The 14,989-nt window shown below is 28.9% G+C and overlaps 1 protein-coding gene across 2 annotated transcripts in view; it reads right to left on the bottom strand.

Annotated features, from left to right (window-relative positions):
• The window catches only part of ATP7 (copper-transporting ATPase 1), a 196,875-nt gene extending 190,097 nt beyond the window's left edge, over nt 1-6,778 (bottom strand). Inside the window, exons 1-2 of one of the 2 annotated variants that reach the window (XR_012757867.1) lie at nt 6,438-6,777; nt 2,734-3,134 (exon numbers count right to left, since the gene is read on the bottom strand). Coding sequence is in view for 1 of the 2 variants with exons in the window: in XM_075376589.1 (XP_075232704.1) it covers nt 2,734-2,957 (224 nt within the window). In the remaining variant the exon portion in view is untranslated. Of the gene's footprint in view, nt 1-2,733; nt 3,135-6,437 lie in introns of both variants that reach the window. The other variant, XM_075376589.1, reaches the window with a different exon arrangement.
• Nucleotides 6,779-14,989: the final 8,211 nt, after the last annotated feature.

Below are 14,989 nucleotides of genomic sequence, written 5' to 3'. Positions count from 1 at the left end.
TGTGTTCAGTGATTAGGTTTTACTGACTGGCAAAAAACATCACATCGCCATTTAAAAAAGGCTGCACCATTGTTCAGGGCTGTAGTGGTCAGCCTTGTGACTGATGAACTGACAATGAAATTCATGAAAATCACTGCATTACAATTACGGAACTCTCGGTGGTTCCATAAAACTGTTTTATGGAACCACAGAAGTCTCGCTTGTATGGAACCCCACTTCACAAAGCGTAGGTTAACAGGTGGCAGATTTATAAGTACATATTCAAACATGTTAGTTCATCAAAACTTGTTACTTTCTGGACAGCCCTTGTAATATGAAGGATTTACACAAAATTTACATTCAATAACTGCCCTGATCGTAGTTTTTTGCCCAATATTTTTTATTAATACTTTATTATGATCCATACCATATATTAAAGGTGTAATCATCCTGTATTCTTTTAAAAAATCATCAAATGTTGAACCATAACCACATTGACAGCAAACACAACGTCTGCTGTCTGCCAGAGGTATTGACCTCTGGCAATTAAAAAAAATATATAATTTTGTCCAGGCATCACCAAGTGGTAACAGTGATGTCACCAAGGTAGGGACAGACTGTTGGTCTTTACTTTTTCAAAGAGGGGAGCAAACATGGCAAGAGCATAGTGGTTTGACAAATGTTTCCTGGACTTCTTCTTCTGCTCCCAACCTATTTTGGGGCTTATTTTATAGAGTGTACAAGCCACATACAAATGAAAATTGAAACCTGAAAATTCCCTCAATTTTCTTACTGGACATCATAAATTAATATTCAGTAGTGAACAAGGTTAAATTAGCACTGTTCAGCACGTCTTATCAAAAAGGTTACTTTAATTTAAGTCACTAATAATATATATAATAATAATATATAGAAAATAATATTAAATATTAGCAGCATTATATATTTAATATTATTTTCTTTACATACAGTGATTAAGCCAAAAATGTTCAATAAAATATTTATCGTGCTAACAGTACATCATGTCATATAGCATATGATAATCTTTAGCAGTGGATTCTAAAAGTATTATCTTTAGCTACACTGCTAAAGATGCATCACCACTCTAGTGGCCTTACGTCACATTTAAATTGCCGTTACATAACTGCATATGGCAGTCATAAATTTTGAGATATATCTCAAAATTTATGACAGCCATATTTTTTACTATTTAATCCTTTTTAATCCTATTTTACTGATTTTAATATCCAAGAAGGAGCCTCTTATATTTATTTGATGTTTTTCACCTCCCTCCAAAAACAAAACTATAAAACAAAGCAACATAACTAAAATCAACCTATACAATTTCACCTCCCTCCAAAAACAAAACTATAAAACAAAAAAGATAACATAATCCAAAATTTCAGCAAAATTTCAGAACAGAATTTCAAAATCAGTCCAAATAGTAATTTCCCCTGCGAACAATTACTTTTTGAAAAATTGTCTACAAACTTAGATAACTACAGGGAATTTTCCCTGACACACTGTACATTAATCAATATAATATTAAATACTTGCCCTAAAGATTTTTAAATGTTATTGTTAAGCTATTTTATATATTTTTTATCATTGTAAACATTAACAAAGTATAGGAATACTAGTAGTATTATAATAGTTACCAGAGGAATATTATAGGAATACTAGTAGTATTATAATAGTTACCAGAGGAATATTTTATATAAATATTTTCATCAACACATTTATTGTTTATACATATCAATGTTGCTTATTAGATCTTTTAATTAAGTAAAGTATTATCTTTTGTGTGTAAATTGATTATTAAACTCAAAATAAATTTTGTTGATATATTTCTAACGATAGTTAAGTCTTCATTATTAATTTTCAGTTTATTTCTTATTATACACATAAGGTTGTCTGTAGGGATACTTGACATAACTTAAACCATTTAATTTAACTATCGTACCCATTTTTTAATGTTTAAGGTTTAAATTTAATGTTTTTTTTTTAATGTTAAGGTTTAAAAAAGGCACAAGTCAGAGTTACTTTCTAGGAAAGTAATGATGCTCACTGAATGGTAGAATAATTCAGGTGATTAGAATGAAGTCACTTGTATTTTGGAGGACTTTGTACATTGACATAATATTTTTGGTTAACCACTTTACTACTTGTAAGCATGGTATGAGTTACAAATCTGGCACCAAACGTACATATACTAAAATGATAATGTTGATAAGTAGTAACGTTTTATTATTAATATTTTTAAGATTAGTTCACAGTTACATAGTATTGGCAATTCAAACCCAGAATTAAATATTTGGTCAAGACCAGCTGTGAAGAAAAATGTTTCAGCAATAAAAAAAAATAACTATTCAGCAATAAAAAAAATAACTATGAATTTAAGTAAACTATTTAAGTAACTCATTTGCTCACTAAAAAATATATTATTAAATATATGCTTACCAGGTAGAAATTAAAATTTCATTTCTGTAAAAACTGAAAAAAATCAACTTTTTTCTGCAAGTAATAGCAGAACCAAACAATGTTTGGTTCAAACAAAACAAAGGTTAAGCTCATACTTAAACTAATATGTAACTAGAATCATACATGTATTTGTATTATACTACAATACGTAAATAATTGGTAAAAGAGTGCATATAATCATCAATCACTGTGTATTCCATATTCCATAATTTCTACACTCCAAATAAAAATAAATAATTTTATAAAATTACAGACAATGAAAGATGAACTTACCGTTTATCGCCCTCATTTTGTTGGCCATCACCTAACTGACTAATTTTTTGTTCCTTTTGCTCACAATTTTTGTCACGATCCTTAACTAATTTATTAATGCTATCCTTATTTACATTATCACAGGTAATTACATCACCTACTTCAGTATCTGGATTCACATTTTCATTATCACCTTGATCACTTGTCTCAAAATTAGTAATATTTTTCTTAATAACTTCTGTCATGTTTTATAACACAATTATTTTATTATTCCTTCCTGAATCTCAACGATTATTTTATTATTATGAATATTTCTTTTTATATGTTTAAGTTTCAATATTCTACTAATATCACATTTGTTATTCTTCATCTAAAAAAAATTTATATTATTTAAAAACGAAGACTTCTTCCACTGGAAGACCCTGTAACAGAAAAGAAATAGTTCAGAAAAATGTCAATAAACAATTTCAATTATATTAAAAAGTGGTAGAAGTTGCTTATAAAAGTAATAACAGAAAGCGCTTTCATGTAGAAATGTGCAGAGTCAGTAGTTACAAGCAGCAAAGCTTCTTGGACATCAGCAAAAGATTACAACAAATATTGCATTTTATAACAAAGATTTATAAGTAAATGCTATTGTTATAAGTATAACAACATGCGTACTTCAGACCTAGTAAGTTTATTGACATCCTATCGTATAACGTAATGATTAAAATTAAATGCTGATTTATGAGTTATCTAGATGTATAAAGTAATGCTATCAGTCAAACTGCAATCTGTCAAACTACTATCTATCAATCTGTCTAGTAGATTTGATGAGGCCTTGGTCAAACGGTGATCACAATCAAAAGGCATGAATATACAATACAAAAAAATGACTTCAAACATGACTTATTAAGAGCCAATCAGTCATTTTTCAAAAATACTGAATTCCCTTGAATCCAAAAATAATATGTCAAAAACTTTTATACATATGCATGAGTAATTGTATATGTATTTTGGCCTACATCTCATGGTTTTAGAAGAAAGTTCCAATCACTAGCTGTAATATGGCTGCTGTCTGTACAAAGAGAAGGCAGACCAGGCTATTGTCATGGTGAAGGGGTGATTGGAGGCAAGAGAACTGCACTTAGTGGCCGAGAAGACAGAAATTATAATGATGGCAAGAATGGAAAAAATACCACATATAGTACCAAACATCAAAGATGCTGGGATGTTTATAAGGGGAAGTACCTGGGACTCTGGATTGACAGGAATTGAATCTTTGCACCATATGTCAGAAATACAAAAAGGCAAAGATAGCAGTAAGCAGGCTAATGCTTGTAACATAGGAGTATAGAGTTCATGGAAGGAAGTCAGCAGTGCAGTATGCTGAACTGGTATGGGAGCTGTTAAGAGGCTGCAGCACCATATGGTGTTAAGAATTACAGCCGCATATACAACTATATATAAAGAACCCATTTTTGTCATCTCAGGAGTCCCACGTATGGACCTAATGGTGACAGAAGGAGTAAGCAGATGGGAAGTAAGAGAATCCTAGGCAGATCAGTTGATAGAAAGTCCTAAATCACCCAGATTTGTTCAGGCTATTCAGGGTGTTCAACACATACCTTGCTGCCAGAAGGAAATATCACTCGGAGAACTGTGCCTACTGTGGAGAGCAGGAGAGGACTGGGGTCATGTTGCAGAATTGTGCAGGGTAATTCTCAAATGGAAAACAGAACTTGGGTAAAAATGCGGTTGGGAGTCCCCTTGGGGATCACCTCCATTAAGGATGTACCCAGGACTCTGTCATTGTAAGAGCAAGCACCGTGTTACACCAAAAGGGGGTCTGACACAGACAGGATGAAGGATTTTAGTGGGAAACCCCAACTGGTACTGTAGCTCAAATGGTTGTGTATCATGAAAATTTGCTCATGCATGTTACTAGCTATGCACCCTCTCAAATTTGTCCATAAGTTTTCCAGCCTCTATAAAACTGATTTTTTTAATAATATTCTACTTTAAGTGGACATATCAGCGCAAACAGAATTTTCATATCTAATCAGTCTTCAATGATAAGGAAACCCAATTAAAAAAAAATTGTATGAATTATTTTACTGTTATGAAAAAAAATCTGTGGCTGAATTATTATTGGCTATGTTTACAATAAGGCTATATATTACAATGTTTATTATCATTAGAGATTATGGGGATAAGCCATGCCAGAAATGAGTTCTATAAACACTTTTAACTTATTACTAATTCAGAACATTTTAGTTACAAAGAGGTTCAATAGTACATTTAAAAAAATTTTAACAAATTTATTGTTCAAACAACTGAGAATATTGTCATTGAGTATATTTTTAACTACATTATATGAATCATTCAATATAGAATACATGAGAGCAGAGGACTGAATTCTAATTTTTATAGCTTTTTACTTGTTTAACAAAGCCCCTTCAATTTTTTTAAATTATTACTTGCTTTATCATTATTATACATATCACATAAATAATGGTAGAAATGGATTATTATACACTATTGGCTTATTGATATATTAATCATGTAGGCTTAAAAAATATCCTTAAAGTTAACTAAACAAGTTAACATTAGTTAAACTGAAGCAAGTGAACTTGCTTCAAGAAATTTTTTATATAAAAGCAGGGTTGACTCCGCTAGGTCAATCTATAACATAAACAGAAGAATTGTTAACATCTTGCAACACAAAAATAGAATTATTAACCTATAAAATAACATAAATATATAACTGGTTAAAGAAATAGGTCAGGTAAATAATTTGCAACTTTTAACAATTTTATTTCTTCATGGTTTTACAACCTGATGTGTATAAAATCAAATAATACCATAAATCTAAAAAACTTGATTTTTTGTGGTAATGTTACTGTTAGATCTACTGCTGGCAGTTTGGTACATATCTTAAACTACATCAACTTCTGTAAGGCTGATAACAAATGCATGCACTCAAATTAGCAAAATCACAAAATTAGTTAATAAAAATGTAATCCTGATTAATAAATAGAAATAAATGAGAAGTTACAGCTTTAGATATTTATAGCATAAATATAAAGGTGAAGATTAACACAAAGTTAGAAATTATTAATGATAAAATAATCATCAGTGGCCCTTTAATTGGTAAGATTTGTATTTGTAAGCGGTACATAATCTATCATAAGCAATATGGCAAAGAAAACGCCACTTAACCAGAATTTAAAAAAAATTCTTGAAACACACTTTTATAAATAACTAAGTAACAGACTTAAAACATTGTAATATGATAAAGCCAATTATGAGCGTTCACATTAAATATTTTTCAATAAGAAAAATTTAAACAGTTTTGAAAGTAAGAAAAACAAAGCCGTTATTTCTACTAAATCATCTACGCGAAAAATTACTAAACCGACTTTTTTTTTAACCATCAAATAAATATTATATAGCTCAAGAGATAAATAATGTATTTAAGTTAAGACAGATGATTACTTTGTGTTTAATCTATTAAACAAATCACAAAAGCGTAACTATAATATTACAATAATTAATCATAAAAGTACGTAACAGATTCAAAAGAAACATTTTTAATTTAACATCTAAACTGTTATCATATATTAAAATGTAGGTTATGTTTACTCTTTTTATATAAATTCAGTAAAATCAAAACCACCAGGTAACACGCAAAATGATACACTTCATATATAGTTAAAACTTTAAACAGTTGCATTACTTACAATTAATTAACATATTGTTTATAAAGTTCACTTATGTGTGGAACAAATCCTACAGTCAACTCCCACGATACTCAGAAAGACACCATTCAAATTCTTCCTGGTTAGTACAAAATTCAAACAACAGAGTGCAGTAATACGAATCAAGTGTTTCTGTTAGCAATATGAAAAACGCGGAAATCTCTTTGTTATTACAATATCAGTGTAAACATGACACAAATATTTCGACTTGTACACTAATCACAAATCATTAATAAAAACTGGCATAAATTTACGTGCTCGAAGCCTTAATATACGCTATACATGTTTACCACACCAATTAATTTCCTAAATCAGTTATTCTTTTACGGTATTACTGTCATAAAAAAAGTATATTGTAATGCATAATGTGACCAGTGAATCAGCATGATTCATTGTTTTAAGAGATAATTCCATAAAATTTGATTTCTAATTACGTAGCTTGCGTTAGAAAATTCTTATCACGGTTACATATGAAAAAAGCCTGAAATCCGAATTAATTTTTTACAGACGTAGAAAGTTTACTAACCTTGAATAATGCATATGATTCGTTAACGCAATATTTTGCATTTAACATGAGTTGCCTAGTAGAAAATATACGTATAGAGTATGCTTACCTAAATTGTAAAAAACGGGATAAAAATCATTAGCTGTGCTTAAAATTCTACTTGTATATGTTTGTGAACAATTTATTCTGAAAGGGTAGACAATAAATTTGAACAATGCATTTTGACATTGTTTTTTTTTTACATTACAAAGAAATTAGGTAGATACTACTACCAAAACATTCATGCTAATTTACGCTCACATATTTCTTGGTGAGCTGCTAATAAGTTTATAATGTCTGAACACACTTTTGATTAAAATCACAGCCTCTTTAAAATAAATTTTAAAACATTTAAATTTTTTGTATAATGTAAAGTTTTATTTATTTTATCTTCTACTAAAATAATAATATATATATTTTTAAAATTATTAAAGTAATAGAGAAAACAAAAGAAATGTATCATTACAAAATTAATATCTCTGAACAGCAAATATTTGCAATTTTTATATGAAATTAGCTGCAATTTGGTGTATGAACATTTTTTTTATTAGAATATATAATCATGTATTTTCTTAGTGGCAATGAAAAAACTTCAAATTGGAGTCTACTGCAAAAACAAAATGGAAAACAATTTTTGATGACTAACAAATTTTAGAATAAATTGGAGGTTTCCAAATTGACCCATTTCAAAAGTAACTATACATTTATCATACACTAGTACAATACATAACATCGACTTACCCCGCAGTTAGAAATGGTCCCCATATACACCTGGACATGTAGGCAGGGTTTCATCTTGTTCTTGAAAATTCTCACTAGTTGTTTATATGGAATTATCTAGTGAAATCATGAAAAGCAATTTGAAGTTCTTACAAGTTGTGGGCTTTTCCTCAATAAACATTACTTTTTGCATAATTTTAAAAGTAAAAATCCAGTGGGTTTAAGTCCAGGGAATGGGGTAGCTATAAGCTCTTAGTAATGATTTGTTCTCTTGAAAACCTCTAGCAGTAACTCAATGGTCTGCCTGGCTGTATCTTTCTTGTTTAAGACGACACACTGTCTTATTTAAATATGTATTAATTTTGTCCTTGGTTAGCTATCCCATGAATTGAATGATTTTACAATAATGTGCTAAATTTATCGTTTCTGTAAGAATACTGAGCTGAATATTCTTTTCTTGGATATTGAAATCCACACCCCAATCTTCTGGTCATATAGAGGGAATTTCATGTATGGCCTGTGAGTTGTTGATGTGAGTAATGTCCGCATGCATATTCTGATACATGAAAAAAGGCCTTATCGACACAAAAGCATTGTTAGAATTGTCCACTAGAAACTATTGAATCTACTCACAGCATTGAATTCACTTTCCACAACCGGTGGCTAATAACATTTCACTTTTTTTAGGATGAAACTGAGCTTCTTATGAACCATCTTGTATGCAATTGAAACACCAATGTTTTTCTTTTGGGCCAACTTTCCATGGGGTTGTTGGTACTAGGTCGCACAGCAGCTGATATCAAGTACAGTTTTTCTTCATTGAGTACCAATGGTCTACCACTTCATTCTTAGTCCTTAACCAATACAGTTTCCTTAAACTTCTTGATTAGTGATCTACACAATATTGATTAGGAACCATGTACCTGGAAATATAATGGAAAACTTACACATACTCTGTGTATTCACTGTGCTTAAGGAAGACATATTCAATGACAGGTATTCACTATTATAAAGTCAACACCATTCTGAGTGCAGATGGAAAGACATGGTCTCGATCATTCAAAGGCAATGAACAACATAGAACTAGACACAATTTCTTGTCTCAAAGTCACCAACCTTATTGGCTCATGGAAACAAACTGCACATAATGCGGATTACCAACCTCTGCAGAAAATGTTACTCACAGTGTACAGAATATAATTCCTCAACAAATAATCGTGTGTATGTAGGTGAATAGTTAGTTACATTTCCAGTGTACTTACTGTATGCTTAAGCTTTTTCTTATCCAGTGCATCAATTTTGATAACTTTTAGATTGAATTCAATAAAAGAGCGACTCTCAATTCAATCCATGTTTTTTTTTTTATTTTCTCTTTCTTGCCCCTGTTGCTAAATAATAACTTATTGTATTATGATGATATACAACCAGATAGCATTTTAATATTCAGCATATTAACACAAAAGATCAAAAAACTTATTAGGAAAACTTAAGATAAAATAGGAAGACTATTTAGGATAAAAAAAAGTTACATCTGTGTATATTTCAGAGAGTCTTAGCTCATAGTATCAGCCTCTGAACGTTGCTTCTCTCTATTCCTTTTTGTAGTTTTATCAAACAGCAATGTAAAAAATCTTCCCACATTTTAGAGAATGTTAGCACATGCTCGGTTCGGTAGCAATCTCTTTAAGTCTATCTCTGTATTCTATTTATTATTTTTATAGATGCAAGTTTCTTGCTAGTGGCTTACTTTTCATTCTGGATGAACTTTTTTTAGACCAATCTAAATTTTAAATTTTTAAATTAAAATAAATTTGTTTAAAAAGGAAAAAACCAACTATTTTTAACTAGAATTTATTCCTCTTTTCATTGTATTAAAGTTACGACCTATTTACTGTTGAATATAAATAGTATTTTCTTAATAAGGAAGTTCACTTAATTATAAATTCATTTAATTTTTGTCATGAAACAAGTTTTTAAAGTAACACAAGCACTGCCAAAAGAACTGAGTTTATGATGTTTTTATTTGCAAAACTAACAATGTCCACATTCTGGTTGCAAAATTCACATTCTCCAATATTTATCCATTATCCCTAGGTTTCCTTAAGAGTTGTAATTCTAAAGTTTCATTCAACTTATTTTATTGGTCATTCTTGTTTCAGAAAACAATGAAATGCATGTATTTAACTCAACCAGACACAAAATACAATTTTTTGTCTTACAACAATTTTCATTACAACAGTTAACAGATTTCTGTTTACAGTGGTTACAACCCATATTTACTACTTAATAGGTTAGGAAATAACAATAAAAACAAACTTACTGGACTGTAGCAATTAATTAAATGTTTTGGTAATTTGTTTTCAATTTGTCAGGGACTTGTAGTCAAAATTTAAATAAGAATTTAAAAAAATATATTATTGGTTATTAATGGAGATATTGTTTTAAGTGATACTTTTTCCCATTTTTAATTTAGTTAGTCTACTAAAAAAAAAGTATTTCCCTTACGAAAAATAAGCCGCTTCAAGAAACCTGTTTATACCAACAATTTACAAACCTTAATTTAGTGTTGACCTCAATAAATTGAAGTTTAAAGGAAAATTGGAAAAGTATTATCTTTTTATTTCAAGTGCATTTTTAAAAATTAATTTATCAAAAAAAAAAAGCTTATTTTATTTATTATGTACATGTATACAAACAAAACAAATATATTTCAGTCAATAAATTAACCACACTTTATGAATATTAAGATATCAAAAACAAACCTGTTATACCAGTCAAAAAGCTATTTATACATTAATTTTTATCACATTTGTGATTACTGAAAGAACAAATTATACAAATGAATAAATTATCATTACCTTATATAAATGATTACATTAATTTGACTGAAATTAATTAATTTTGAAAAAATGTTCCCTGTATTGTATAGAAATATATAAGATAATTTGAATCAGGATTTAGTTAATACTTTTTACATTTCTGACAGTTATACTTTAGTTTTATTAAAAAGTAAAATAGACTTTTTTTAAAAGTAATAATACCAACTTAAATACACTGCACTAAAAATTAATAATACTTTTTCAAATAAATTATTAAATATAGATATCCAACACAATAATAAATGTACACCATTCAAATCTTATCAAAATTTTTGACTGCATTCTATATAAGTGTTATGCAAATAAAAAAAAAAAAAAAACAGCTATCAATAAGATCAGTTGATACTACAATCACAACAGCTCCAGTCTGTGAAGACAGGCGCAACAGCAACTGAAAATGTAATAATGGAGAATAATAAAGATATAAACTTTAAAACAATAAACTGAACTGAATTATGTAAATAAAATTTTAAAAACTTATTTGTAAATATTCTTATTTACTGTAGCAAGAGTGAAGTTAAATTTTATTGCTGACCATCATGAACAGGCACAAAATGAATTTATTCGCTTTGTCATTAAGAAGTTTACAATTTTTATTATTGATTGTCATGGGATAAACCATAACTAATATTATACAATTGTTTAATAGTATTAATAAGAGGGATAATATTATTTCATATGGTCAAGGAAGAATTAAAGATATTAGGATTGATTATATATTTTACAAAAAATTAACATGGGATAAACAAGTAGATTTTGCTTTAAAAAAAAAATATATATATATATAGTTTTTTGAAAATTCAAATAATTTAATATATTGATTACTGTGTTAATAAAATTTAATGTTACATGAAATATAAACCACCAAAACACAGTAATTAGATAAGTTAAATTTACCATATTAATTTCCAGTAATTGATTTTCACGGTATCACATTAAAATAGGTGTTGAATTTTATAACTACACTGAAATATAATTTTTTTAATAACTATTTTTTTTTAAATATCATTATATCAACAAGTGATAAAATTAACAATTTTGAAAAACCCACAAAGCTGTTTCGAAGAAACATATCTATTGCATTGCAGCACCCCTTGGCGGCTTATAACCGTAAAGCTAATCTAAGAAACCTGCTCTGAAGTGATACCTATGAAATGCAATAAGGTGATATCTATATAATGCAAAAAATCACATCAAAATCGGCTCAACCGTTTTAGAGAAACACATCTACTGCAGTGCCCCCTGGTGGCCTATAACCATAAAACCTATCTAAGAATCTGCTCTGAAGTTGATGCAAAAAACTGCATCAAAATCAGTCGAGTAGTTTTTGAGGAAAGTGATAACAGAAATACACAAACACAAGTTCTTATCCCAAATGCATATACCATCTCTGTTCCCCCGTGAGTAAAAACAGAAACAATTTAATATTCCTTATTAAAAAAATTAATGATTTTCTTTTTGAAGAATATCTTTTAAAAATGTGCTATATGATAAACTGTTATTTGAGCAAATTAATAACTTGTGAAGAAAAAGTATTTGTCTAAAAAGAACGCTAAGGTCTGAATCATTAACTATACATGACACACTTCTAGCTTCTAGAAGTATTCAAGGAATACCTTTCCCTTCTCAAAAAAATTAAACAATGGTTTTTTCTGAATCATCATCCCTTTTATTTAACAATAAATCATCAAATAATCAATCAATCAATCTCTATCAATAAACAATAATAATAATACAGCTGCATACAAAATACTAAAAAGAAACAGAAACAACACTTTTATAATCATCAAATCAAAAAAGGGGCTTTCAAATTACTTTTTATTTACGTAACTAACTAATATTTAATTAATTAACTTAATATCAATTAATTTAACTAATTAATAATAATATTACATTATTTTATATGTAATTTTCTTAACTATTAATAATAATAATTTATTTATTATTTACTTTATATATCACATATATACAAAATATTTCAACCACTCCAAAACTTCATACATTCATACACAATAATAGTAATGATAATAATAATAATAACTGTAGTAATAATATAGGGTTTGTAATTCATACTTTATTTTAAAACTTAATTTATTCTTTAACTGATTTAATTGAAACTGCTGTTTGTAATTAATGTTGGTAATGGCAGAAGCAAAGTAATAATAAAAATGTAAACTGTTATTGTACACACACATACACACAAAACACACACACACACTTCTGTACTGTACTTGGCATTTTGGTATTTTTTTTAATAACTCGGTATTTTTAAAGACTTTTATTAGAAACAGTTACTCTTTTTTTTTTTAAATATGTCAAGCTCATTTTCCCTAGGGTTTTTTAGGCTTAGGTGAATGTAATTTTAGGTATTATTGTTGTGTGGCTTTCCTGATGCCTAAATACCAGTTGATGTTAACAGCACATTTAAATGATTGGTCTCCAGTATTAATAGTTCAGTTCACTGAAATATTTAAATATATATATTTTTTTTGAGATATAAAATTACATTTAATATCAATTAAAATAAACTTTAGAAGATTTTCAGGTAATTATTTAACTCATAACATCTTCTTGGATTCTTAAAATATTCTTATTAATTTAACTTATCTGCGAGTTGGTAAGAAAGAAATTTTGATTTTCACAAAGAGCTTTATGTTTGTTTTGAAGGACTTCTGTCAACGTTATGATTTTTTATTTTGACATTTGATAGCAGTCACTTTTAACATACGTTAGTATACACTGTTTTATAAGGTACTTTCAGGTGGCACATGATCGGGTTAGAAATTCAATTGTATTGGCACTGTATTGGGAGATTTAATTGAAAGCAATAAATACAAACTGTCAGATGGTTTTGCAAAATCATGGCTCCATATAATCAAACCGACTGTAGAAACATTTTAATCAATGCACTGACAATATGATCATCTTAAGAAAAGTTTGTAAAAATTAAAAAACAGTTTAAGTCAATGAACATTCCATTTTGCATCCCTTTAAATTGATTTTTTTTTTTTACAGTCCACAAATTTCATTTCTTTTCTAGCTTAAATGTGTCATAATAATATATTTTTGTAAAAGTTTTCATGTGTTCTCTGGAGTAGGGCACCTCTGACACTCATAGGTTCATGTCATACCCGATATATGGGGGTTGGCAAGAAAGAAATTTCAGTTTTTCACAAATAGAGAACTTTATGTTTGTTTTGAAGGACTTGTGTCAAGATTTTTTTCTATTATCATTTGATAGCTGCTTTAGCACATTAGAAACAAATTATGTGTCATTTTGTTTGCACCTGTTAATTTATGGTCAATTTTAACATGGAATGGAAAAATGAATATTCTCTATATATTTTACTTTTTTATTTCTGTTAAGGAAAGAAAGCTGCTGATAGTCACAAAGAAATACGTGAACTTTATGGTGCTGATCGCCTAACAGAAGGCATGTGTCAGAATCAGTTTAAATAAATTCCGTTCTGTAGATTTTTCACTCAAAGATAACTGTATTTCTGGTCAACCTACTGAAGATAATGAAGACCAAATCAAAGTCATAATTGAATCAGATCATCATATAACTGTGCGAGAAATTGCAGAGAGATTAAATGTACCGCACACCCAACAATTGAAATCACATCAATATCTTGGACTCGTTACGAAGCTCAATATTTGGGTCTGTATGAATCGAAAGATTCACTTACAACGAATCAAAAGCAATGAAGTTGACCCTTTTTTAAAATGAATTATCACTGTTGACGAAAAATGGATCATCTACAATAACATTGATCAAAATTATCATGATCTAAGTGTGATGAACCAGCACAAACCACAACAGAAGTTGAATTGCATCAAAAAAAGATCATGCTGTCAATTTGGTATGATTACAAAGGTGTTTTGTATTTTTTGCTGCTTCTAAGGAACAAACGATCAATTCAGATGCTTACTGTCAACAACTAATGAAACTGGAGGAAGCAATCAAAGGAAAATGGCCAGAATTAACAAATCACAAAAGAATCATGTTCCACCGAGACAGCACAAGGTCAAACACTTTTAGTAACTAGTGGAAAATTATTGGAGATTGGTTGGTACATGCTGTCTTACTCCCCATATAGCTCTGATCTTGCATCATCAGATACCATTTATTTCAAAGTATGCAAAACTTTTTGAATGGTAAAACTTTAACTAAAAATGATGACCTGAAATCGCACTTCTTTCGTTTTTTGCTAACAAAGACCAAACGTTCTACGAGCACAAAATCATGAAGTTACCAAAAAGATGGCAAAAGTTTATTGCAGAAAATGTAAAATGTGTAGTTGACTAAAGTTTATTACTTGCATAAACAAAAATTGGGTTTTACAAGAAAACCAAAATTACTTTCACACAAACCCAATATTTAACATCTG

The sequence above is a fragment of the Lycorma delicatula genome, chromosome 10 (assembly GCF_047948215.1).
Source record: "Lycorma delicatula isolate Av1 chromosome 10, ASM4794821v1, whole genome shotgun sequence".
In the NCBI taxonomy this organism is placed as follows: domain Eukaryota; kingdom Metazoa; phylum Arthropoda; class Insecta; order Hemiptera; family Fulgoridae; genus Lycorma; species Lycorma delicatula.
The sequence above is the reverse complement of the archived record's forward strand: the minus strand, read 5'-3'. Positions and strand labels throughout refer to the sequence as shown.